Source organism: Heptranchias perlo, unplaced genomic scaffold, assembly GCF_035084215.1.
Source record: "Heptranchias perlo isolate sHepPer1 unplaced genomic scaffold, sHepPer1.hap1 HAP1_SCAFFOLD_113, whole genome shotgun sequence".
In the NCBI taxonomy this organism is placed as follows: domain Eukaryota; kingdom Metazoa; phylum Chordata; class Chondrichthyes; order Hexanchiformes; family Hexanchidae; genus Heptranchias; species Heptranchias perlo.
In genome coordinates this window covers 1,029,467-1,054,420 of record NW_027138352.1, presented here as the reverse complement: position 1 = coordinate 1,054,420, position 24,954 = coordinate 1,029,467, and the positions used below count along the sequence as shown (strand labels likewise).

The window sequence follows — 24,954 nt, the reverse complement described above, 5'->3', positions numbered from 1 at the left end:
CATCCATATGAGACACAAGAGGGAAGCCTGAATGAGCAAAAGGCCATTCGGCTACTTTCTCCAATAGATCATGTACAATTCGCACATCATGGGCTCCCCCCAGCCTGCTTAATACTCCAAGCGAGGTGAGTGACAGCAGTTAACTTTGGTGAAAACTCCGGGGCAACAGTCTTAACATTAGAAACAACACTGCCCAATCTCGGCAAGCCGCAATCCACAGATCACATTCCCATGGCCCCTGAATGAACTGGAACCATTGTGATCATGAAAGACTTGCATTGATATAGCGCCTTTCACGACCTCAGGACGTCTCAAAGCGCTTTACAGCCAATGAAGTACTTCTGAAGTGTGATCACTGTTGTAATGTTGGAAATGCGGCAGCCAATTTGTGCACAGCAAGATCCCATTAACAGCAATGAGGTGATGACCATGTGTTTTAGATGTTGGTTGAGGGATAAATATTGGCCAGGACACTGGGGAGAACTCCCCTGCTCTTCTTCGAAATAGTGTCATGGGATCTTTTACGAACACCTGAGAGGGGAGACGGGGCCTCGGTTTAACGTCTCACCCGAAAGACGGCACCTTTGACAGTGCAGCACCTCCCTCAGTACTTTACTGAAGTGATCTATCGAGTACACGATCGTCTCCATCTACACTTCTCACTACAAACCCTCAGTCTCGTTCACCCATCTCTTTTTTTTCAAAGAGCTTCATTGACGCAATATCAACTGATTGCTTCTCCTGGGAGTCCAGTATTCCGTGGAGGGAAACATTCTTCCCCAAACAAGAAACTCTCCTTTTCCGTTTGCGTCCTCTAGATCTGCGATCGCGTTTTGCTTTCAACAACTGGCTCAGGATGTAACTGTGAAGAGGGTCGACTCACCATAGAACCTTTCGAACCTTTCGGACCAGCGGGACCCTGGAAGAGGAGGAGAGAAAAGGAACACAAAGTGAGGGAGACTGCAGTGAAAGTTTGAGTGCCTGCCCGTCAGCAAAGTCCCGCACTTTAAAGGGCGCAGCAGCACCAACTGAAGGAACTCCAATATGGACCATTGCATCGTGGATGACATCACCACGTGTACCTAGGTTTAGAAATACTGACGCCTCTGTATCAGCAGGTAGGAGACAACCTCCATGTTTCTTGTCAAGTTTGTGCTTCTCCAGGTAGAAACTTTCACAAAGAGGTGAAGGGATATCGGTGCAGGGGAACGAAACACACTTCCATTTCGTGTACCCGCGGCAGGTTCTCCTGTTCCTGTGGATATTGGATCACCTGGGCACAGGGAATGTCGGGGAATCGGGCAGGCTCCCTTGTGGACATGAACTCTCTGTCCAATGTCCCTGTACTCAAGGCTCCCGGGCAAACCGACAGCCTCGGAGGCAGGAACAGGACAATCGACCGCTCGTGTCAGTATCAAACACTCCCAGGGCAGGAACAGCATAGATTAGAGACAGAGTAAAGCTCCCTCTACACTGTCCCATCAAACACTCCCAGGGCAGGAACAGCACGGGTTAGATACAGAGTAAAGCTCCCTCTACACTGTCCTGTCAAACGCGCCCAGGGCAGGTATAGCGCAGGTCAGAGACAGAGTAAAGCTCCCTCTACACTGTCTCATCAAACACTCCCAGGGCAGGTACAGCACGGGTTAGATACAGAGTGAAGCTCCCTCTACACTGTCCCATCAAACACTCCCAGGGCAGGTACAGCACGGGTTAGATACAGAGTGAAGCTCCCTCCACACTGTCCCATCAAACACTCCCAGGGCAGGTACAGCACGGGTTAGATACAGAGTAAAGCTCCCTCTACACTGTCCCATCAAACACTCCCAGGGCAGGTACAGCACGGGTTAGATACAGAGTAAAGCTCCCTCTACACTGTCCCATCAAACACTCCCAGGGCAGGTACAGCACGGGTTAGATACAGCGTAAAGCTCCCTCTACACTGTCCCATCAAACACTCCCAGGGCAGGTACAGCACGGGTTAGATACAGAGTAAAGCTCCCTCTACACTGTCCCATCAAACACTCCCAGGGCAGGTACAGCACGGGTTAGATACAGCGTAAAGCTCGCTCTACACTGTCCCATCAAACACTCCCAGGGCAGGTACAGCACGGGTTAGATACAGAGTAAAGCTCCCTCTACACTGTCCCATCAAACACTCCCAGGGCAGGTACAGCATGGGTTAGATACAGAGTAAAGCTCCCTCTACACTGTCCCATCAAACACTCCCAGGGCAGGTACAGCACGGGTTAGATACAGAGTAAAGCTCCCTCTACACTGTCCCATCAAACACTCCCAGGGCAGGTACAGGGTTAGATGCAGAGTAAAGCTCCCTCTACACTGTCTCAACAATGTGCCCCAGCCCCAATTTTAGAAGAGTGCCCCCTCCAGCAGCAGAGAGGCGTTTTCCCATTTCCCACGGCAACCATCCAATATCCCCTCTGACTGAGGTTGCCAGCTGGTACCTAAAGTATCAGCAGTTTGATCCTGGGGACCCAGGCCCACTGGACCAGGGCAAGTCTCGGCAGAATCTAAGCTGAGACTAACCTGATAGGGTGAGATGAAGTAGGGTGGGAGGAGGTAAGTTACTGCCGGGCTAAGTTACTGCCGGGTACGGTGATGCTCTTGAGCTCAGTGCCATTAAACAGCGTTATCTCCGAGCGGTGGTTAAACTTACCGGTAAACCAGGAGGACCTGAAGGACCCGAAGGGCCACTCCCACCAGAAATACCCTAGGGTCAAGGAGAAGAAAAAGTGAAAAATAAACACGCCATTGAGCACGAGGGAAGCTCTTTACTGCTTTAGGTAACTTGGTGATCCCTGTGGTGGGGCTCATGGAAAAATGTTTCTCTGCTTCTCTCTCAATTTCTATTCTTTCTGTCTCCCTTTTTCTGCACTTGGTTCTGTGTGTGTGTATGTGTCTCTCTCTCTCTGTCTGTCTGTCTGTCTGTCCGTCACTCACTCCCTCTCTGTCTGTCACTCACTCTCTTGCTATCTGTCACTCACTCACTCCCTCTGTCCCTCCGTCACTCCCTCCCTCCGTCATTCCCTCCCTCCGTCACTCCCTCCTTCCGTCCCTCCGTCACTCCCTCCTTCCGTCCCTCCGTCACTCCCTCCCTCTATCCCTCCATCACTCCCTTCCTCCATCATTCTCTCCCTCCATCATTCCCCCCCTCCATCACTTACACTCACTGTCACTCACACTCACTGTCACTCTCTGTGTTGCTCTCATTTTTGTTCTGTACATCTCCCAAGTTGTCTGTAAGCCTCTCTTTCCATGTCTTTAAATGTCTCCCAGAACCAACCAGTATATACAAGTATCAAACTTGTCTAAAGCTAATAGTGTTTTGGTGTAATAGCCTCACACTGTAATACTCTAAACACTGTAAATAGTCCAATGCTGCAGCGTAACACAGTCACAGCATACTGCTCTAATAGTAGAACACTTAGTCTAACATTGTAAAAACGCAACACCACGAGGGACCGACCCCACGAGGGACCCCGACCCCACGAGGGACCGACCTCACGAGGGACCCCGACCCCACGAGGGACCGAACCCACGACAGACTCCGACCCCACGAGGGACCCCGACCCCGCGAGGGACCGACCCCGCGAGGGACCGACCCCGCGAGGGACCGACCCCGCGAGGGACCCCGACCCTGCGAGGGACCGAACCCACGACAGACTCCGACCCCACGAGGGACCCCGACCCCGCGAGGGACCGACCCCGCGAGGGACCGACCCCGCGAGGGACCGACCCCGCGAGGGACCCCGACCCTGCGAGGGACCCCGACCCCGCGAGGGACCGACACCTTCACACAAGAGTTGACAGTCATTCAGGAACTCAAGCAAATGGCCGTTCTTCCTGTGAGAGCTGAGTGAGTGTCGAGGTATCGCAGCCCACCATGGATCCAAGGCCCACACACACTCAACAAGCAATTTCACTCCACCCTTGCCCAGCGGCACTGAGGCCAAGTGGCTGATACCAGCTGACACAGCGCAGACCAGGATTGAACCTGGGACCTTCGGGGAGCTGTAACGATTTCATTCTGTAATAGCACAACACAGACACGGTAATAAATACTGTTACTAAAATGCTGCAGGAAACTGGTGCCAGTTTTGAACCCTGGAGAATGTGGGTAATTACATTGTCTCCTTTATGACCTTCTATTCCCTGAGGACCCTGGAGACCTCGGTCTCCCTTCTCTCCCTGCTCTCCTGGAGGTCCAATTAATCCAATGAGACCAGGGTGACCCTGAAACAGAAACACAGAGGGGTGAACATGTGAAATTAAAGGGAGTAAAAGTAGCATCACAAACTGGTCAATACAGAACTGCAGAACGACAAATATATGATTCACACAGGGTCAAACGAAGACCCAGATAGAGGGACCAGAGGGGAACAAACATAGACACAGATACAGGGCCCAGAGAGGGACAAACATAGACCCAGATAGAGGGCCCAGAGAGGGACAAACATAGACACAGATACAGGGACCAGAGAGGGACAAACATAGACACAGATAGAGGGCCCAGAGAGGGACAAACATAGACCCAGATAGAGGGCCCAGAGAGGGACAAACATAGACACAGATACAGGGACCAGAGAGGGACAAACATAGACACAGATAGAGGGCCCAGAAAGGGACAAACATAGACTCAGATACAGGGACCAGAGAGGGACAAACATAGACCCAGATAGAGGGCCCAGAGAGGGACAAACATAGACACAGATACAGGGACCAGAGAGGGACAAACATAGACACAGATAGAGGGCCCAGAGAGGGACAAACATAGACACAGATAGAGGGCCCAGAGAGGGACAAACATAGACCCAGATAGAGGGCCCAGAGAGGGACAAACATAGACCAAGATACAGGGACCAGAGAGGGACAAACATAGACACAGATACAGGGACCAGAGAGGGACAAACATAGACTCAGATACAGGGACCAGAGAGGGACAAACATAGACCAAGATACAGGGACCAGAGAGGGACAAACATAGACACAGATAGAGGCACCAGAGAGGGACAAACATAGACACAGATACAGGGACCAGAGAGGGACAAACATAGACTCAGATACATCGGCTCCCGGTCCGGCAATGCCTCCATTTTAAAATTGTTATCCTTGTGTTCAAATCCCTCCATGGCCTCGCCCCTGCTCCCTGTCTCTGTAACCTCCTCCAGCCCTACAACCCTCCGAGATCTCTCCGCTCCTTAAATTCTAGCATCTTATGTACCCCCGATTTTAATCGCTCCACCATTGGTGGCCGTGTTTGGCTAGGCCCTAAGCTATGGAATTCTCTCCCTAAACATCTCCGTCTCTCCACCTCTCTCTCCTTCTTTCAGACACTGCTTAAAACCTATCTCTTTGACCAAACTTTTGAGCACCTGTTCTAAAATCTCCGTATTTGTCTGATAATCTCTCCTGTGAAGCGCCTTGGGACGTCTTACTTTGTTAAAGGCGCTATATAAATGCAAGTTGTTGTTGATCACACGTAGAATGTGTCAAATTACCTCACAGGGCATTTGCCGCACATCCAGTGTCAAGAGGTGGCAGCATTGCTGCGTTTTGGACCCTCAGCCCGGTTTTTGAGGGGACGCCGTGCTGATTCCTCGAGATCACACCAATCGCCGTGGAATGAGCTGACATTCCAGATACTTGCTGGTACTTCCTGGTCCATGACCAATCCTTAGGGAGCACACTTCCCAACAGGGGAAGTGAAAGGCCCATCTTTCTAGATTTCAGTATGAGATGAGTGAGAGGCTGGTGTTCATAACCTGTGTGACCCCCCCCCGCAATGAAATCTGCCCATCCTTTGGAACACTGCAGGTGTGACTGGGAAGTCTTACCTTCTCTCCCTTAGCACCACCATCTCCCTTCAAGCCAGGTAAACCCGGTGGTCCCTACAGAACAGAGGAATCAAACAGGAGAACAATTATCATCATAAGTCTACAGTATGGTGCACAACACAGTAATGCAACCCAAGTACATTGATATACCTGAAAACCAACCCAGATACATTGATATACCTGAAAACCAACCCAGATACATTGATATACCTGAAAATCCACCCAGATACATTGATATACCTGAAAACCAACCCAGATACATTGATATACATGAAAGTCCATCCAGATACATTGATATACCTGAAAATCTGCCCAGATACATGGATATACCTGAAAATCCGCCCAGATATATGGATATACCCGAAAATCTGCCCAGATACATGGATATACCTGAAAATCTGCCCAGATATATTGATATACCTGAAAATCCACCCAAGTACATCGATATGCCTGAAAACCAACCTAAGTACATTGATGTACCTGACAACCAACCCAAATACACTCAGGTACCTGAAAATCTGCCCAGATATATTGATATACCTGAAAATCCACCCAAGTACATCGATATACATGAAAACCAACCTAAGTACATTGATGTACCTGAAAATCCACCCAGATACATTGATATACCTGACAACCAACCCAAATACACTCAGGTACCTGAAAATCCGCCCAGATACATCCACATGCCCCATAAGCCCACCCAGATACATTCACAAGACCCACAATCCTACTCAGAGACTGACAGATTACCCTAAGAATTAATGCTCACAGAACCATCTCATTGGATTCATGGAGCTCAGAGCTACATCTTGTTCACAACCAGTGGCTTCATGTATCAAACCTATCTCTGTATCCCTGACTGGCCTGGATGTCCCAACAGGCAGTATGGGCCAGAGGTGAAATGCCAGCATAGTTTACGTACCATTGGACCAGGAGGTCCAGCCTGTCCAGAGATTCCAGGAGATCCTTGTTCACCCTGTCAAAGGAAGAAAGTCATCAGTAACAATAGGAGATAAAACAGAGAGACAGAGAGAGGAGAAAAGGAGAGAGACAAGAAAAGAAGAGAGACAGGCAGATGGAGAGAGAGGGGAGAAAAAGAGAGGGACAGAGAGAGAGGGGGGAGAAAAAGAGACAGACAGAGAGAGAGAGGAGAAAAAGAGACAGACAGACAGAGGGACAGACAGACAGAGATAGAGAGAGAGCAAGAGAGAAACAGACAGAGAAACAGAAAGAGATTGACAGACAGAGACAGATACAGACAGAGAGAATGTGTGAGAGAGTGTGAGGGAGAGCATGAGAGAGTTTGCGAGAGAGAGAGCACTAGAGAGAGAGCGAGCAAGGGCGCGAGAGAGAGAGCAAGAGAGGGAGCGAGGGCGCGAGAGAGAGGGAGCGAGGGCGCGAGAGAGAGGGAGCGAGGGCGCGAGAGAGAGGGAGCGAGAGCGAGGGAGCGAGGGCGCGAGAGAGGGGGAGCGAGAGCGAGGGAGCGAGGGCGCGAGAGAGGGAGAGCGAGGGCGCGAGAGAGAGGGAGCGAGGGCGCGAGAGAGGGCGCGAGAGAGAGGGAGCGAGGGCGCGAGAGAGAGGGAGCGAGGGCGCGAGAGAGAGGGAGCGAGGGCGCGAGAGAGGGGGAGCGAGGGCGCGAGAGAGGGGGAGCGAGGGCGCGAGAGAGGGGGAGCGAGGGCGCGAGAGAGGGGGAGCGAGGGCGCGAGAGAGGGGGAGCGAGGGCGCGAGAGAGGGGGAGCGAGGGCGCGAGAGAGGGGGAGCGAGGGCGCGAGAGAGAGGGAGCGAGGGCGCGAGAGAGAGGGAGCGAGGGCGCGAGAGAGAGGGAGCGAGGGCGCGAGAGAGGGGGAGCGAGGGCGCGAGAGAGAGGGAGCGAGAGAGAGGAGCGAGGGAGCGAGAGAGAGGGAGCGAGAGAGAGGGAGCGAGAGAGAGGGAGCGAGAGAGAGGGAGCGAGAGAGAGAGAGCGAGAGAGAGGGAGCGAGAGAGAGGGAGCGAGGGAGCGAGAGAGAGGGAGCGAGGATGCGAGAGAGAGGGAGCGAGAGAGAGGGAGCGAGGACGCGAGAGAGAGGGAGCGAGAGAGAGGGAGCGAGAGAGAGAGAGCGAGAGAGAGGGAGCGAGAGAGAGGGAGCGAGGGCGCGAGAGAGAGGGAGCGAGAGAGAGAGAGCGAGAGAGAGGGAGCGAGAGAGAGGGAGCGAGGGCGCGAGAGAGAGGGAGCGAGAGAGAGGAGAGAGGGAGCGAGAGAGAGGGAGCGAGAGAGAGGGAGCGAGAGAGAGGGAGCGAGAGAGAGAGAGCGAGAGAGAGGGAGCGAGAGAGAGGGAGCGAGGGAGCGAGAGAGAGGGAGCGAGGATGCGAGAGAGAGGGAGCGAGAGAGAGGGAGCGAGGACGCGAGAGAGAGGGAGCGAGGACGCGAGAGCGAGGGAGCGAGAGAGAGGGAGCGAGGACGCGAGAGCGAGGGAGCGAGAGAGAGGGAGCGAGGGCGCGAGGGAGAGAGTGAGGGCGCGAGGGAGAGAGAGTGAGGGCATGAGAGGGAGAGAGCGAGGGCACGAGAGGGAGAGAGCGAGGGTACGGGAGAGAGAGCGAGGGTACGGGAGAGAGAGCGAGGGTACGGGAGAGAGAGCGAGGGTACGGGAGAGAGAGCGAGGGTACGGGAGAGAGAGCGAGGGTACGGGAGAGAGAGGGAGGGCACGGGAGAGAGAGCGAGGGTACGGGAGAGAGAGCGAGGGTACGGGAGAGAGAGCGAGGGTACGGGAGAGAGAGCGAGGGCACGGGAGAGAGAGCGAGGGCACGGGAGAGAGAGGGAGGGTACGGGAGAGAGAGCGAGGGTACGGGAGAGAGAGCGAGGGTACGGGAGAGAGAGGGAGGGCACGGGAGAGAGGGCGAGGGTACGGGAGAGAGAGCGAGGGTACGGGAGAGAGAGCGAGGGTACGGGAGAGAGAGCGAGGGTACGGGAGAGAGAGCGAGGGTACGGGAGAGAGAGGGAGGGCACGGGAGAGAGAGCGAGGGCACGGGAGAGAGAGTGAGGGTATGGGAGAGAGAGCGAGGGCACGGGAGAGAGAGGGAGGGCACGGGAGAGAGAGCGAGGGTACGGGAGAGAGAGCGAGGGTACGGGAGAGAGAGCGAGGACACGAGAGACAGCACGAGAGGGAGAGAGCGAGGGTACGGGAGAGAGAGCGAGGGTACGGGAGAGAGAGCGAGGGTACGGGAGAGAGAGCGAGGACACAAGAGACAGCACGAGAGGGAGAGAGTGTGAGCGCGAGAACTCAGAATTCCACTGTTCAAACTGATAGCGTGTACACCTCCCCTGCGCAGTGGCTGCACCTCTTCAATCCCATGTACTCATGGGTTCACACACCTCTCCACCTGATGGAGACTCCTCTGGGAAACGTCCTCCCCACCTCGTGCACTTGTACCGGATCTGCACACTCCTGTATCGAGGAACGCAGAGGCTGATCGAGAGGCCACCTGCGGTAGATCAGCAGTAGCGAAGGCCGGGGAGAAGCACCCTTGGGCGCCTCTCCCACCTCAAGCAGTCGGGCAGGATTCACAGCTCTTCCGCCGCGTTCAGCGGCGCGGAAGGGTTCCGTGCCGCACTGGTCTCCTACTCTGGGGCGGGCTGTCCCATCGCGTGAACCTCTGTCCCCACCTCGTGTACCCACACAGGGCGGGCACCTGTTCTGACCCACGCAGCTCAGCTCCCTCCCCCAACGCGGGGGCTCATCGCGTACATGAGACGCCGCGCACGCCTCCTGTGCGTGAGGGTTTGCGCACACTCCACCCTCACAGACTCGTAGAGGAAGTGCACCCCGTCCTGCCTCAACTTGTACAGCGGACGCTCGGTACTGATCCCTGACTGATGTACGGCAAACGGTAAATATCCACATTCCAAGAAATAGATTTACCAGAATGGTTCCAGGGGTGATGGACTTCAGATATGTGGAGAGACTGGAGAAGCTGGAATTGTTCTCCTTAGAGCAGAGAAGGTTACGGGGAGATTTAATAGAAGCGTTCAAAATAATATGGGGTTTTGAGAGAGTAAAGAGGGAGAAACTATCCCGAGGGACTGGCGAAGGTGCAAATAAGATTTACTAGGATGATACCAGAATTGGGAGGATATATTATCGGGAAAGATTGAACAGGCTGGGGCTCTTTTCTCTAGAAAAGAGAAGGCAGAGGGGCGACCTGATAGAGGGCTTTAAGATTATGAAAGGGGTTCGATAGGGTAGACGTACAGATGTTTCCACTTGTGGGGGAGACCAGAACCAGGGGGCCATAAATATAAGAGAGTCACTAATAAATCCAATAGGGAATTGAGGAGAAACGTCTTCAGCCAGAGAGTGGTGAGAATGTGGGACTCGCTCCCACAAGGAGTGGTTGAGGTGAGTCGCATTTAAGGGGACGCTGGATAAACAAATGAGGGAGAAAGGAATGGAAGGATATGGTGATGGGGTGAGATGAAGTCGGGAGGGGGGAGGCTCGTGTGGAGCATAAACACCAGCATGGACCTGTTGGGCCGAATGGCCTGTTTCTGTGCTGTACATTCCATGTAGTTCTATGTAAACAGTTTCCACTGGCAGGTGGGTCGGTGACCAGAGGATACAGATTTAAGACAATCGGCGAAAGAACCAGAGGGGAGATGAGTCTTTTTTTTTTAACGCAGCGAGTTGTTCTGATCTGGAATTCACTGCCTGAAAGATTCAATCATAACTTTCAAAAGGGAATCGGATAAATACTTGAGAAGGAAAAAACGCAGGGCTGCGGGGAAAGGGCAGGGGAGTGGGACTAATTGGAAAGCTCTTTCAAAGAGCCGGCCCAGGCACGGTGGGCCGAATGGCCTCCTTCCGTGACTTCAATGAGCTGAATCACTGAGGCAGTCACTGAGAAAGGTGAAAGAGAAACTTCTATCGTGTTCTGGGGTGCAGCCTTTGAGTTAAGGAACGGACGAGGGTCTTTATCGCTGTCTCACCAGAGCGCAAAAACCCACCGAGACATCCCTCACCGTTCCACCAGTTAAACTGTTGTCAGTCGCGGCTCAGGGGACACCTTTAAGAGGTTCGCTGAGCAGTTCCCTGTCAGAACGCACACGCGTGACAACCGATGTCTGAAACCCCCTCCCTCCTCACCGACCAACAGGACTCACCACAGCACCAGGAATGCCCCGGAGACCCTCGGGACCCTGTTTCCCTGGGGTGCCCTGCGGGCCGACAGGACCAACCTTCCCAGGAGGTCCTGCTGCACCAGATTCACCCTGAAATAAAAGCAAAGAAACAGCCAACAGGTTAACGAATGGAAACCTGCAGCATCAGGTCCCACGGCCGCTCGGCCGCCCCGCGACATGGCCAATCGGACGGTTTGGAGCCATCTTCTCCTCTCCTCCCTCCCTCCCCCCCCCCCCGCCCGCCCCCATTCTCCGCTCCTCGAGCCGCTGGCTCCTGGCCAGGTGACTGGAACCCCCCCGCCGCCCACCCCCGACCTCTGCTGTGTCGCCCATTCTTCCGTACGCCAACCCCGACCGTAAACGTGGGCCTGTAAATAAACCAGAAGGGTGAGGCACAGCCCACCCTGTCCACGGCCAATATCCGCGCACTCCCACAACGGGGGGCAGTGAGCTCGGCGGGGTGGGGGGGCGGAGAGTTGGGTTTTTTTCCCCCCCTCGATCCGAACAAGGGATCACTGAGGCCAAACGGAACACCCCAGAGGGAGATTCGAGAGGGGAAGGCCCGTCACACCGACCGGCCACTGATTCATCCACCGGGATCAGGAAAGAATCATCCTGAGGCTCACCCCTCTCCAGCTCTCGGACATACCGGCGGGTCTCCCGTGGCATTGCTCCTGGTTACAGCAGCTGCGCAACAGGAGCCTCAGAGTGCACTCGGTATTATTCCGCTGCTGAAAGGGAGCTGGTTTTCAGCTGCTCCGTCCTCTTGAAGGCCAGGGTGTCCAGATGTCCACCCCACGTCGCCTCCTCTCCCTCCATTCACCAAAGCCTCTCCGAGGTGCCGGGAGGCTGGTCTACCGACTGGGCGCCCAGGCAAACCGTTCGGGCACCAGATGCTGCCCCTCGCCTTCTTGAAATGGCTGTTGGACCACTTCCCAGTGGTAGGCCTTGCACTCCACGGGCACGGCTGTGGCAGGCTCCACCGCATGGCCCACCCTCCCCGACCCCAGCACCGTGTCCCCTCCCTACCTCCGCACCGACTCGAGCGAACGGCCCCAGGATGGGGGGGGGGGGTCTCAGAAACCCGTTACCTTGCTTCCTTTTTCTCCCTCTCGCCCCTCGGGACCGCGTGCTCCGGCCGGACCCTGCGAGAAAACAAACAGAGAGAGAGAACGAGATGTTACACCCGGAGGTGGAGAAGGACAGGGACCATCACCAGCACTGGAAACCTGAGAATGGGGAGGTGACGTCAGAAAATGCGAGAAGGCCTTTCGGCCCCAACAAGACGTCCCGTGATGGCAGGTCAACTCCACCTCGCCACATCCGCCCTGACGCACCCCCCAGTCAACCGGTTTACAGGGCCCACCCCCGTGGGCCTCCCCGGCAACTTATTCCGCCATTCTATCAACCTTCATCGGTGAAGAAGACTTCCCCATTTATGTCCACCACGCTCATTAGTACTTGTGTTCCCCCAACAACCCCTCATTGCATTCGACAGTTTCTTCATCATCGTTCAGGGGCTGCACTGTGAGCCTCCAGGAGGCCCAACAAGGGCAGGAGCGCGGGGCAACGCCAGACAACGTTTGAGTGACCGAGGGCAGGGGGCTTCAAATATAGACCTCACTCAGGCCCTAAACCCCAGATATAGACCTCACACAGGCCCTAAACCCCAGATATAGACCTCACACAGCCCTAAACCCCAGATATAGACCTCACACAGCCCCTAGACCCCAGATATAGACCTCACACAGCCCTAAACCCCAGATATAGACCTCACACAGCCCCTAGACCCAGATATAGACCTCACACAGCCCCTAGACCCCAGATATAGACCTCACACAGCCCCTAGACCCCAGATATAGACCTCACACAGCCCCTAGACCCCAGATATAGACCTCACACAGCCCCTAGACCCCAGATATAGACCTCACACAGCCCCTAGTCCCAGATATAGACCTCACACAGGCCCTAGACCCCAGATATAGACCTCACACAGCCCCTAGACCCCAGATATAGACCTCACACAGCCCCTAGACCCCAGATATAGACCTCACACAGCCCCTAGACCCCAGATATAGACCTCACACAGCCCCTAGACCCCAGATATAGACCTCACACAGCCCCTAGACCCCAGATATAGACCTCACACAGCCCCTAGTCCCAGATATAGACCTCACACAGGCCCTAGACCCCAGATATAGACCTCACACAGCCCCTTGACCCCAGATATAGACCTCACACAGCCCCTAGACCCCAGATATAGACCTCACACAGCCCCTAGACCCAGATATAGACCTCACACAGCCCCTAGACCCCAGATATAGACCTCACACAGCCCCTAGACCCCAGATATAGACCTCACACAGCCCCTAGACCCCAGATATAGACCTCACACAGCCCCTAGACCCCAGATATAGACCTCACACAGCCCCTAGACCCCAGATATAGACCTCACACAGGCCCGAGACCCCAGATATAGACCTCACACAGCCCCTAGACCCAGATATAGACCTCACACAGCCCTAAACCCCAGATATAGACCTCACACAGGCCCTAAACCCCAGATATAGACCTCACACAGCCCTAAACCCCAGATATAGACCTCACACAGCCCTAAACCCCAGATATAGACCTCACACAGGCCCTAAACCCCAGATATAGACCTCACACAGCCCCTAGACCCCAGATATAGACCTCACACAGCCCCTAGACCCCAGATATAGACCTCACACAGCCCTAAACCCCAGATATAGACCTCACACAGCCCTAAACCCCAGATATAGACCTCACACAGGCCCTAGACCCAGATATAGACCTCACACAGCCCTAAACCCCAGATATAGACCTCACACAGCCCCTAGACCCAGATATAGACCTAACACAGATCCTAGACCCCAGATATAGACCTCACACAGGCCCTAGACCCAGATATAGACCTCACACAGCCCCTAGACCCCAGATATAGACCTCACACAGCCCTAAACCCCAGATATAGACCTCACACAGGCCCTAGACCCAGATATAGACCTAACACAGGCCCTAGACCCAGATATAGACCTCACACAGCCCCTAGACCCAGATATAGACCTCACACAGCCCCTAGACCCCAGATATAGACCTCACACAGCCCTAAACCCCAGATATAGACCTCACACAGGCCCTAGACCCAGATATAGACCTCACACAGGCCCTAGACCCAGATATAGACCTCACAAAGCCCCAAGACCCAGATATAGACCTCACACAGGCCCTAGACCCAGATATAGACCTCACACAGGCCCTAGACCCAGATATAGACCTCACACAGGCCCTAGACCCAGATATAGACCTCACACAGCCCCTAGACCCCAGATACAGACCTCACACAGTCCCTAGACCCAGATATAGACCTCACACAGGCCCTAGACCCAGATATAGACCTCACACAGCCCCTAGACCCAGATATAGACCCCATACAGCCCCTAGACCCAGATATAGACCTCACACAGCCCCTAGACCCAGATATAGACCCCATACAGCCCCTAGACCCAGATATAGACCTCACACAGGCCCTAGACCCAGATATAGACCTCACACAGGCCCTAGACCCCAGATATAGACCTCACACAGGCCCTAGACCCAGATATAGACCTCACACAGGCCCTAGACCCAGATATAGACCTCACACAGGCCCTAGACCCAGATATAGACCTCACACAGGCCCTAGACCCAGATACAGACCTCACACAGCCCCTAGACCCCAGATATAGACCTCACACAGTCCCTAGACCCAGATATAGACCTCACACAGGCCCTAGACACAGATATAGACCTCACACAGCCCCTAGACCCAGATATAGACCCCATACAGCCCCTAGACCCAGATATAGACCTCACACAGCCCCTAGACCCAGATATAGACCCCATACAGCCCCTAGACCCAGATATAGACCTCACACAGGCCCTAGACCCAGATATAGACCTCACACAGGCCCTAGACCCCAGATATAGACCTCACACAGGCCCTAGACCCAGATATAGACCTCACACAGCCCCTAGACCCAGATATAGACCTCACACAGCCCCTAGACCCAGATATAGACCTCACACAGCCCCTAGACCCCAGATACAGACCTCACACAGCCCCTAGACCCAGATATAGACCTCACACAGCCCCTAGACCCAGATATAGACCCCATACAGCCCCTAGACCCCAGATATAGACCTCACACAGCCCCTGGACCCAGATATAGACCTCATACAGCCCCTAGACCCAGATATAGACCTCACACAGCCCCTAGACCCCAGATATAGACCTCACACAGCCCCTAGACCCAGATATAGACCTCACACAGCCCCTAGACCCCAGATATAGACCCCATACAGCCCCTAGACCCCAGATACAGACCTCACACAGCCCCTAGACCCCAGATATAGACCCCATACAGCCCCTAGACCCAGATATAGACCTCACACAGCCCCTAGACCCAGATATAGACCCCATACAGCCCCTAGACCCCAGATATAGACCTCACACAGCCCCTAGACCCAGATATAGACCTCACACAGCCCCTAAACCCCAGATATAGACCTCACACAGCCCCTAGACCCAGATATAGACCTCACACAGCCCCTAGACCCAGATATAGACCTCATACAGCCCCTAGACCCCAGATATAGACCTCACACAGCCCCTAGACCCAGATATAGACCTCACACAGCCCCTAGACCCAGATATAGACCTCATACAGCCCCTAGACCCCAGATACAGACCTCACACAGCCCCTAGACCCAGATATAGACCCCATACAGCCCCTAGACCCAGATATAGACCTCACACAGCCCCTAGACCCAGATATAGACCCCATACAGCCCCTAGACCCCAGATATAGACCTCACACAGCCCCTAGACCCAGATATAGACCTCATACAGCCCCTAGACCCCAGATACAGACCTCACACAGCCCCTAGACCCAGATATAGACCCCATACAGCCCCTAGACCCAGATATAGACTCACACAGCCCCTAGACCCAGATATAGACCCCATACAGCCCCTAGACCCCAGATATAGACTCACACAGCCCCTAGACCCCAGATATAGACCTAACACAGCCCCTAGACCTGAGATTTAGAATTCACGGCTCCTGGGCTCCTGATGAGTTGAATCAGCACAGAGCAGGTATCAAACCTAAGGCCTTGCTGGTCTGTATGCGTCAGGCACTCACCGAATAAAGCCCCTAAGCATTCCGTATGAATAACCTTATCGCAAATGTTTGCTTACCCTCTTTCCGGGAGGACCTGGTGGGCCCACTTCACCAGTTGGACCTGGAGACCCCTGCGTGAGAAGGAAACGGAGAGAAAGGAGTCAATGAACCTTCAGAGACACCCAAACAAAACCTGTGGGATCAGAGCTCCATCACTACTTACAGCTTGTCCTTGCTCGCCGTCCTCTCCACTTTCACCTTTGGCACCATCTTGACCCTAAAACGGGAAGAAAAGAAAGACAAGTCTAAGCTTGACTACAATCAAACAGCTCTGGTTGACGGGCCCAACTGAATCCCTTCTGAAAAGGGGCCACGTAATGGTGGGCTCCAATTTTAAACAGGAGAACAAGTAGCTCATAAGAGTAATTTCTGGCTCACATTTCAGTTGCACAGATTCTTAGCTGCAAGGTGAAGGGATGAGGCCTAAAGTGTAGGACGGGGTCAGGTGAAGGGCCGAGGCCTACAGTCTAGGACAGGGTCAGGTGAAGGGCCGAGGCCTACAGTGTAGGACGGGGTCAGGTGAAGGGATGAGGCCTACAGTGTAGGACGGGGTCAGGTGAAGGGCCGAGGCCTACAGTGTAGGACGGGGTCAGGTGAAGGGCCGAGGCCTACAGTGTAGGACAGGGTCAGGTGAAGGGCCGAGGCCTACAGTGTAGGACGGGGTCAGGTGAAGGGTCGAGGCCTACAGTCTAGGACAGGGTCAGGTGAAGGGCCGAGGCCTACAGTGTAGGACGGGGTCAGGTGAAGGGTCGAGGCCTACAGTGTAGGACGGGGTCAGGTGAAGGGTCGAGGCCTACAGTGTAGGACGGGGTCAGGTGAAAGGATGAGGCCTACAGTGTAGGACGGGGTCAGGTGAAAGGATGAGGCCTACAGTGTAGGACGGGGTCAGGTGAAAGGATGAGGCCTACAGTGTAGGACGGGGTCAGGTGAAGGGTCGAGGCCTACAGTGTAGGACGGGGTCAGGTGAAGGGTCGAGGCCTACAGTGTAGGACGGGGTCAGGTGAAGGGCCGAGGCCTACAGTGTAGGACGGGGTCAGGTGAAGGGCCGAGGCCTACAGTGTAGGACGGGGTCAGGTGAAGGGCCGAGGCCTACAGTCTAGGACGGGGTCAGGTGAAGGGCCGAGGCCTACAGTGTAGGACGGGGTCAGGTGAAGGGCCGAGGCCTACAGTGCAGGACGTCACCAAGTTTGAAAAGAGTTATGGATTAGATAAATGGAGAACGTCTAAGCTACGCCCAAGAACTTGTAGTTCATAGAAAGAAGGCAAGACCAAGGGAGGGGAGGAGCTCCAGAGGTTTTGAGGTCCTGAGAAAGAGTGAGTTCGAGCAGGAAAACATGAGGATACAGGGAGGGGGGAAAGAACACACAGGATCCCATTGGACGTCAACCCAGAATTCAGAGCCGGAGCTCCAGGTCACCACCCACCCCTGGTTTGAACCCTGCATCTTCTGACTCAGAGGTGGGAATATTACCACTGAGCCAAAGGCTCTCTCCAAATAAGGTGATGCTAAGCTTGGCTTTGAAAAGCTTGTCGAATGTAGCAGGAAGGGATGATTGTGGGAGGGGACGAGTTTCAAGTGTTTGAGGTCCTGGGAAAGGATCGAGTTGGAGTGGGAAACGGTGTAGTGAGTTTTGATTCAACACAGGAAGGAGGGAGACTTCAAAGTTCCCCTGCAAGTCACACACCATCCCGACTTGGAAATATATCGCCGTTTCTTCATCGTCGCTGGGTCAAAATCCTGGAACTCCCTTCCCAACAGCACTGTGGGAGAACCTTCACCACACGGACTGCAGCGGTTCAAGAAGGCGGCTCACCACCACCTTCTCAAGGGCAATTAGGGATGGGCAATAAATGCCGGCCTCGCCAGCGACGCCCACATCCCGTGAATGAAACAGAAAGACAGAGTGGAAGGAACAGGGGAGCAAAGTTCAGACGAGCGACAATAGCACCAATAACATTTTTTAAGAACGAGGATGAGAAGTTCTGCAAAGTCCGTTGACACTTACGCGTGGTCCAAGTTCACCAGGCGGGCCGGGATCACCAGGGAAACCAACAGGACCCTGCGGGGAGAAAGAGAGGTGAAATAAATGGCAGGTCAGTCAACCTGCAGCATCACCGCCGCACAATAAGAGACGCCCAGCTACAGCAAAGGGTTCGGACGGTCAATGGGTCCTCTGCTCACAGACCCAACACAGAGGGCACAGGACATCAGGAAACCCCCTGCTTACTGACCATCAGCAGAGAGAAGGCAACCTGCCCAGGACATTCGTATCATGACCTTACTCCAGAGACGGTGGAGAAGGTTTTATTTATACATGATGGTCCTCTCCGTCCGTCCTTTCAATGAACATAGGGAAATTAGGAACAGAAGTAGGCCATTCAGCCCCTCAGGGCTGCTCGGCCATTCAGTTAGATCATGGCTCATCTGCGCCTCAACTCCATTTCCCCACCTTTGCTCCGTATCCCTTGATACCCTCACCTAACAAAAATCTATTGACCTTAGTCCAATTGTCCCCTAGAATCCATAGCCTTTTTGGGGAGGGAATTCCTGATTCCCACTGCCCTTTGTGTGAAAAAGTGCTTCCTGATTTCGCCCCTGAATGGCCTAGCTTTAATTTTAAGATTGTTTTAATATTTTTAACACTTCAAATCTGGTTGCCACGTCAACAAGTATCAATTTCTGTCCAGACAAAGTCTGCCACAAGAGTAGGTGCAGAGTAAAGCTCCCACTACTCTGCCCCAACCTCCAGCCATCACATTCCTCACATCATCCAGCCCGATGTTACAACTGGTGGTGAATGATGGAATACGAGAGCCTGGTCTTCAGTTGCTTCCAAGCCTTTATTCACAGAGATCCACATTAAACCCACAACACCCCCTAGATCAGCTCTCTTTTCAATGGATACAAGAGAGTCCCCAATTGATGTGCACCGCCTGAATACAATTAACACTAATTGATATAAATCACATGGATCCCATGAGCACCCGAGGCCTCTCTCAATGAGACTGCCAATTGGTGCCATTGTGTGCTGGAGGCCAATGGCCACGCGGAACTGGGTTGAGACGGCCCGAGTCCTTTTCACATAGCGGCCTTACAGCCAGCAGACAGAGGAGACTGACATCCCATTGGTCTGGGCTGGAATCAAACCCAAGGCCCGCAGGTGAAAGGTCACCATCTAACCCACTTGCACCAATCGGATTCCCTGCACTGGTTGTTGCAGAACTCAGCATACGGCAGCCAATAGCGTAAGAACTACAGCCATAGTCTACGCAGGAAGGGCGCATCTCAACTCAAGTCCAGGCCTTCCCCTCGGGCTGGTACATGGGATTCTGAACCAATTAACCCCATTCCCGGAGATAACTGAGCGAAACCTCTCAATCATCGGCTCTCTGAAAGCTGAACGCTGCAGTCGCAGAAAGAGTTGAAAATATAGCAGCGAGGCAGATTTGCGGCCGGCTTACAGGATTGCCCTTGGGTCCATCGTCACCGGTGGGTCCTTTGGTGCCTGCAGGTCCAGCAGTGCCCGGCTGTCCAGACTCTCCTTTCTCTCCTCTTTCACCTTTAGGACCCTGTTTTTTAAATAAAAAAGAACCACATGAGAAAGGGCAGGTTATTTCTTGCCTGTTGGATCGACAGTCTCCTTTTAGCTTCGCTCCCGGTTTCCTCTGGCCTCCTCTCCCAGCGACGCCCCCCCACTCTGGCTGAGCTACCGTTCCAATGGGCCACCTGCCAAGCCTTCAGCGACTCGCCCGAGCGGCCCTTCTTGGCGTCAGGGCCTGGACAGAGAGCGACGGTTTGCTCCGTGCCCAATTTGGACGTGCCCTCACCCAACTTCCACGCGTCTGCACCATCCCGACAGCGATCGTGAGGTGGCAAGTCGAGCTCCCCAGCAGGATGGGTGCTCACTTTTGCTTTCTTAAATTGAGACGGAAACAGGTTGCGTTCATACAGCACCTTAATGTCGAAAAAAAATGTCCCGAGTTGGATCTCAGAGGCGTGACCAGACAAAAATGGACGGCCAGCGAAGAAAGTTATTCGGTGGGGGTGGGGGGGTGACTTGGTCAAAGGGGTGGGTGTTAAGGAGGGTCCTCAATGAATAGAGGGAGCCGGAGAGGTTTTGGGGAGGGAATTCCACAGCGAGGGAACAAGGCGGCTGAAGGCATGTGGTGGGACGGCCAATGGTGGGCCGAAGGGAAGCGGGGGGGGCATGCAGAAGGGATGGTTGAAAGTTCGAACCATTACCTTGGATTGGATCGGTGTTAATCAGCTCAGGATAACCCTAAGTGTGGCATGAACAGACTGGTGTCACTTATTACCTCCTCCCCTCTCCGTCACCCGATTGAGGAATAAATCAGCCTGCGATCAGTGCGACTCAGCCGGCCCAGTCGGAGATTCTGATTAGGGTGGATGATACTGGGCGCCAGATCATTGCCGCTCCCCACCCTGCCCAGACAGTCCCCTCTCTCCCTTCCAATCCGGCTTGCTGCCTGTTGCCCGCTCTCGAGGTTTATTCCCTAACCCTTCCGACGTGGCAGGGCCGAGATGCTCCTCCCGCCGACCGCAGCCCCACTCTGGTGAGGACCCCGGGCGTTGTACGTACCCTTCGTCCGGGAACGCCTTGAATTCCTGGAGCTCCAGATTCACCAGATTCGCCCTGAAGGGAAGACGACATTTCGGGTGAGGATGAGGCGAACGACAATTACAGCAGCTCAATAAATGTTCTCGATAATCCGGATCAATTTACAACAAAGACCGAAGGTTACCCCTCCCCCTGTTTGCGACGGAGTTCGAAAATCCAAGAGTAAATGTCGTCAAGACAATTGAAATATCCATTCTATTAAAAAGACCCATCATCTATTGTGTCTCCATGCCCAGTTGACTGGCCATCCAGCCACTCACTATACATATGGTCACTGAGTCTCTCTCAGTCTGATTTACTGATCATTAACTCACTATATACCGTCCTCTCTCTGTTGAAATCAAGATTCGACATAACGGGGGTGATTTTAACCCCCGAGAACGGGTGGGTTGGGGGCGGGCGGGAGTTGAAAATAGTTGTTTTTTGGGTCGCGACCGCAACCCGGCTTTATTTCCGGGATCAACGTCGGGGCGGAAAAGTCCAGGCTTCTCACTGGGAAATGCAAAGTCCGAAAATTTTGCCACCCGAAAAAACAATTATTTTCAACTCCCGCCCGTCCCCAACCCACCCGTTCTTGGGGGTTTAAAATCACCCCCTAATGTCTTCAAGTCAGACTTTCCAAGGACCTCAAAACCAGGTCCATTCTTTCCTGCGTTGCTTTTCCCTTCTTCCAATAATCTACAGGCTTCGAAATTCCAAGCTTGGCATCATCTAACCATTGCCTCTCGAGTCCACTCTTCTCTACTCTTTTCAATCTGCACTCTGGCCCCTTCACTTAAGGTTTCCAAAAAGAAAGATAAGAGGGCTACTAGGGAAAGAAAAAATTGCAGGGCTATGGGAAAGAGCAGGGGAATGGGACTAATTGGAGAGCTCCTTCAAAGAGTTGGCACAGGCCCGATGGGCCGAATGGTCTCCTCCTGTGCTGTACCTACTATGATACTTTCAGTGTCTCTCAGTCCAGTTTACTAAATGTTCAAGTAACTCTATGACCCAGAATTGGTGCTGATCGAATTGCCCTCTCTTTGCTGATGATAAACCGTTGAGTTGTACATGACGATAGCGTCAACTCTTTCCTGCGTTGGGTGAGGTTTTCTGACAGCTCACCTTTTCGCCGAGAGACCCTGGGTTACCGAGACCTCCGGGGGGACCTTGGGACCCTGCGGACACAAGACGACAAGAACGGGGTCAGAGGTGAGCACGGCCACGGGTTTGCAAACAGCGAATTCAAACTAACAAAGGAAGGCGGACTTACATCTGCTCCGGAAGGACCAGCCGGGCCTCTTGGACCTGGGGGGCCAGGTGGACCCTGCGAAGGGAAAGACAAAGAGAATCATTAGGGACAGCATCTTAGGACGGTACAGGAGGAGGTAACAGCACAGTGTGAAGCCGAAGCTTTTTCTTCTGACCACTGCTCGTTCACAAACAACGTAAAGAAAAATATCCACCTGTCCCTTTGGTATTAAGCTCACGCGGATTGAAGTTAGGGGGTCTCTCTTGTAATCTCATTGTTAGTAATAACACAATACTATTAAAAGCCGAGAGACCTCGACAAGTAAGGACAGGAACTCACCATTGGACCAACATCACCAGTTTCACCCTTCTCTCCCGAAGGCCCAGGCATGCCCTGGAATATCAAACAATATCAGTCAATTCATCATCATAGTCTCTCAACCATAAAACACACTCCGATACGATTCACCCAATACACTGTACAAAACATAGTCGCACTGTGGGGGGAGGGGATTGTAGGGTAAGGTAGGACTGTGGGTGAGGGGTCGTAAGGTGAGGCAGCACTGTGGGTGAGGGGTCGTAAGGTAAGGCAGCACTGTGGGTGAGGGGTCGTAAGGTAAGGCAGCACTGTGGGTGAGGGGTCGTAAGGTAAGGCAGCACTGGGTGGAGGGGTCGTAAGGTAAGGCAGCACTGTGGGGGAGGGGTCGTAAGGTGAGGCAGCACTGTGGGTGAGGGGTCGTAAGGTGAAGTAGCACTGTGGGTGAGGGGTCGTAGGTGAGGCAGCACTGTGGGTGAGGGGTCGTAAGGTGAAGTAGCACTGTGGGTGAGGGGTCGTAAGGTGAGGCAGCACTGTGGGGGAGGGGTCGTAAGGTGGGGGGTAGACTGGGTTACACAAACTTCAAACCGCTGATTGATGACATCCACTATATTTAAGAGCAGGGTAACCAGGGAGGGTGGGGAGAAAGGGGGGGGGGTGGGGAGAAAGGGGGGGGTGGGGAGAAAGGGGGGGGGTGGGGAGAAAGGGGGGGGGGTGGGGAGAAAGGGGGGGGCGGGGAGAAAGGGGGGGCGGGGAGAAAGGGGGGGGCGGGGAGAAAGGGGGCGGGCAGAAGGGGGGGCGGGGAGAAGGGGGGAAGGGGGGGGTCGGGGAGAAGTGGGGGGGGGGGTCGCATCAAAACAAGGGTCAGAGACCTCATTCCCACCCTCCCCCCGGCCTGGCCTGTGTCACCATTCCACCCTCCCCCCGGCCTGGCCTGTGTCACCATTCCACCCTCCCCCCGGCCTGGCCTGTGTCACCATTCCATCCTCCCCCCGGCCTGGCATGTGTCACCATTCCATCCTCCCCCCGGCCTGCCGTGTGTCACCATTCCATCCTCCCCCCGGCCTGGCGTGTGTCACCATTCCACCCTCCCCCCGGCCTGCCGTGTGTCACCATTCCGCCTTCCCAGACCCAGGAATTTCAGGATCGCCCCTTTCTTTTCCGACTTTCTTTCGAGGGAGATCGGACCCTCACCTGCAGACCGATCGGACCAGGTGACCCTGGGAATCCTCTTGGACCTTCGTCACCCTTCTGTCCGAAATAGCCTTGCTGACCTCTGGCCCCAGGCTCTCCATCAGCACCCTGAGAAGGAGACACAATCAACAGTGAGCGATGACACAGTAACAGTTTCAGGCAGGAGAAGCCCTTCGGCCCATCGAGCCCACCTATCCACAGAGTTCCTTCGAATAAGCCTGAACCCCATTTGTGGGCAAGAACCCACCTGGTTCCTTCTGGAAACTCATTAGGGTTTCTTGGTCCACCAAGGAATCTGTTCCACATACTTACCAACCGTTTAGTAAATCAGAAAAGTACCAAGATGGCCTCCGAGTGGGGGCTGTCCGCCTTGGCCACACGCTACTGGTCAGTGTTGAGCCTTGTCATACAACTGAGGGGTCACCTCAGGCCACAATGGTCAACGTGATTCTAAGTGGCCATCTGCGTCTGTCCCGTGGACTGCAGGGGCCAGACAAGTGCCGCAAATGTATTTCTCATCAACCGTCCAGGGGTTAAACGACTGTTCGGTGGTGAGCCTCAAACAAGTGTTGTGCGCCAACTGCGAATAATCGTCGCTAGTCCGTGAGTCCCGTTCGACCTTTTGCCGAACTCTTGCTCGCATTTTAACCAAATTCAAAGTAGAAACTCTGGGGTAATTTTAACCTAACGAGCCAGGCGGAACGCTGGTTTTTACGCCCCCCGTCTCCCACCCTCCCTTCTCTCCCTCCCTTCTCCTCCTCCCTTCTCCCTGACCTCGTCTCCCTGACCTCGTCTCCCCCCTCTCCCTTCTCCCCGCCTCCTTCTCCCCACCCCCTTCTTCCCCTCCCTCCTCCCCGGCCCCCTTCTCCCCCTCCCCCTTCTCCCCCTCCCCCTTCTCCCCTCCCATTATACTCCTCTCCCTTCTCCCCTCCCCCGCCCCCCTCTCCCCGCCCCCCTCTCCCCGCCCCCTTCTCCCCCCCTCCCCACCCATTCTCCCCCCTCCCCACCCATTCTCCCCCCTCCCCACCCATTCTCCCCCCTCCCCACCCATTCTCCCCCCCTCCCCACCCATTCTCCCCCCTCCCTACTCACTGCCCCCTTCTCCCCCTCCCCCCTTCTCCCCCCTCCCCCTTCTCCCCCTCCCCCTCCTCCCCCTCCCTACTCACCGCCCCCTTCTCCACCTCTCCCCCTCACTTCTCCCCCTCTCCCCCTCCCCCCTTCTCCCCCTCCCCCTTCTCCCCCTCCCACTTCTCCCCTCCCACTTCTCCCCCCCTCCCTACTCACCGCCCCCTTCTCCCCCTCTCCCCCTCTCCCCCTCT

General features: G+C 54.5%; 1 protein-coding gene across 1 annotated transcript in view; it reads right to left on the bottom strand.

The window, feature by feature from the left end:
* Nucleotides 1-24,954, bottom strand: part of LOC137307845 (collagen alpha-1(V) chain-like) — an 86,584-nt gene that overhangs the window by 19,123 nt on the left and 42,507 nt on the right. Inside the window, exons 23-38 of the mRNA XM_067976931.1 lie at nt 23,636-23,743; nt 22,466-22,519; nt 22,144-22,201; nt 22,000-22,052; nt 20,857-20,910; nt 19,718-19,825; nt 18,262-18,315; nt 16,419-16,472; nt 16,273-16,326; nt 12,102-12,155; nt 10,993-11,100; nt 6,781-6,834; nt 5,856-5,909; nt 4,147-4,254; nt 2,678-2,731; nt 884-919 (exon numbers count right to left, since the gene is read on the bottom strand). Of these exons, the coding sequence (XP_067833032.1) occupies nt 884-919; nt 2,678-2,731; nt 4,147-4,254; nt 5,856-5,909; nt 6,781-6,834; nt 10,993-11,100; nt 12,102-12,155; nt 16,273-16,326; nt 16,419-16,472; nt 18,262-18,315; nt 19,718-19,825; nt 20,857-20,910; nt 22,000-22,052; nt 22,144-22,201; nt 22,466-22,519; nt 23,636-23,743 (1,065 nt within the window). The remainder of the gene's footprint in view (nt 1-883; nt 920-2,677; nt 2,732-4,146; nt 4,255-5,855; nt 5,910-6,780; nt 6,835-10,992; nt 11,101-12,101; nt 12,156-16,272; nt 16,327-16,418; nt 16,473-18,261; nt 18,316-19,717; nt 19,826-20,856; nt 20,911-21,999; nt 22,053-22,143; nt 22,202-22,465; nt 22,520-23,635; nt 23,744-24,954) is intronic.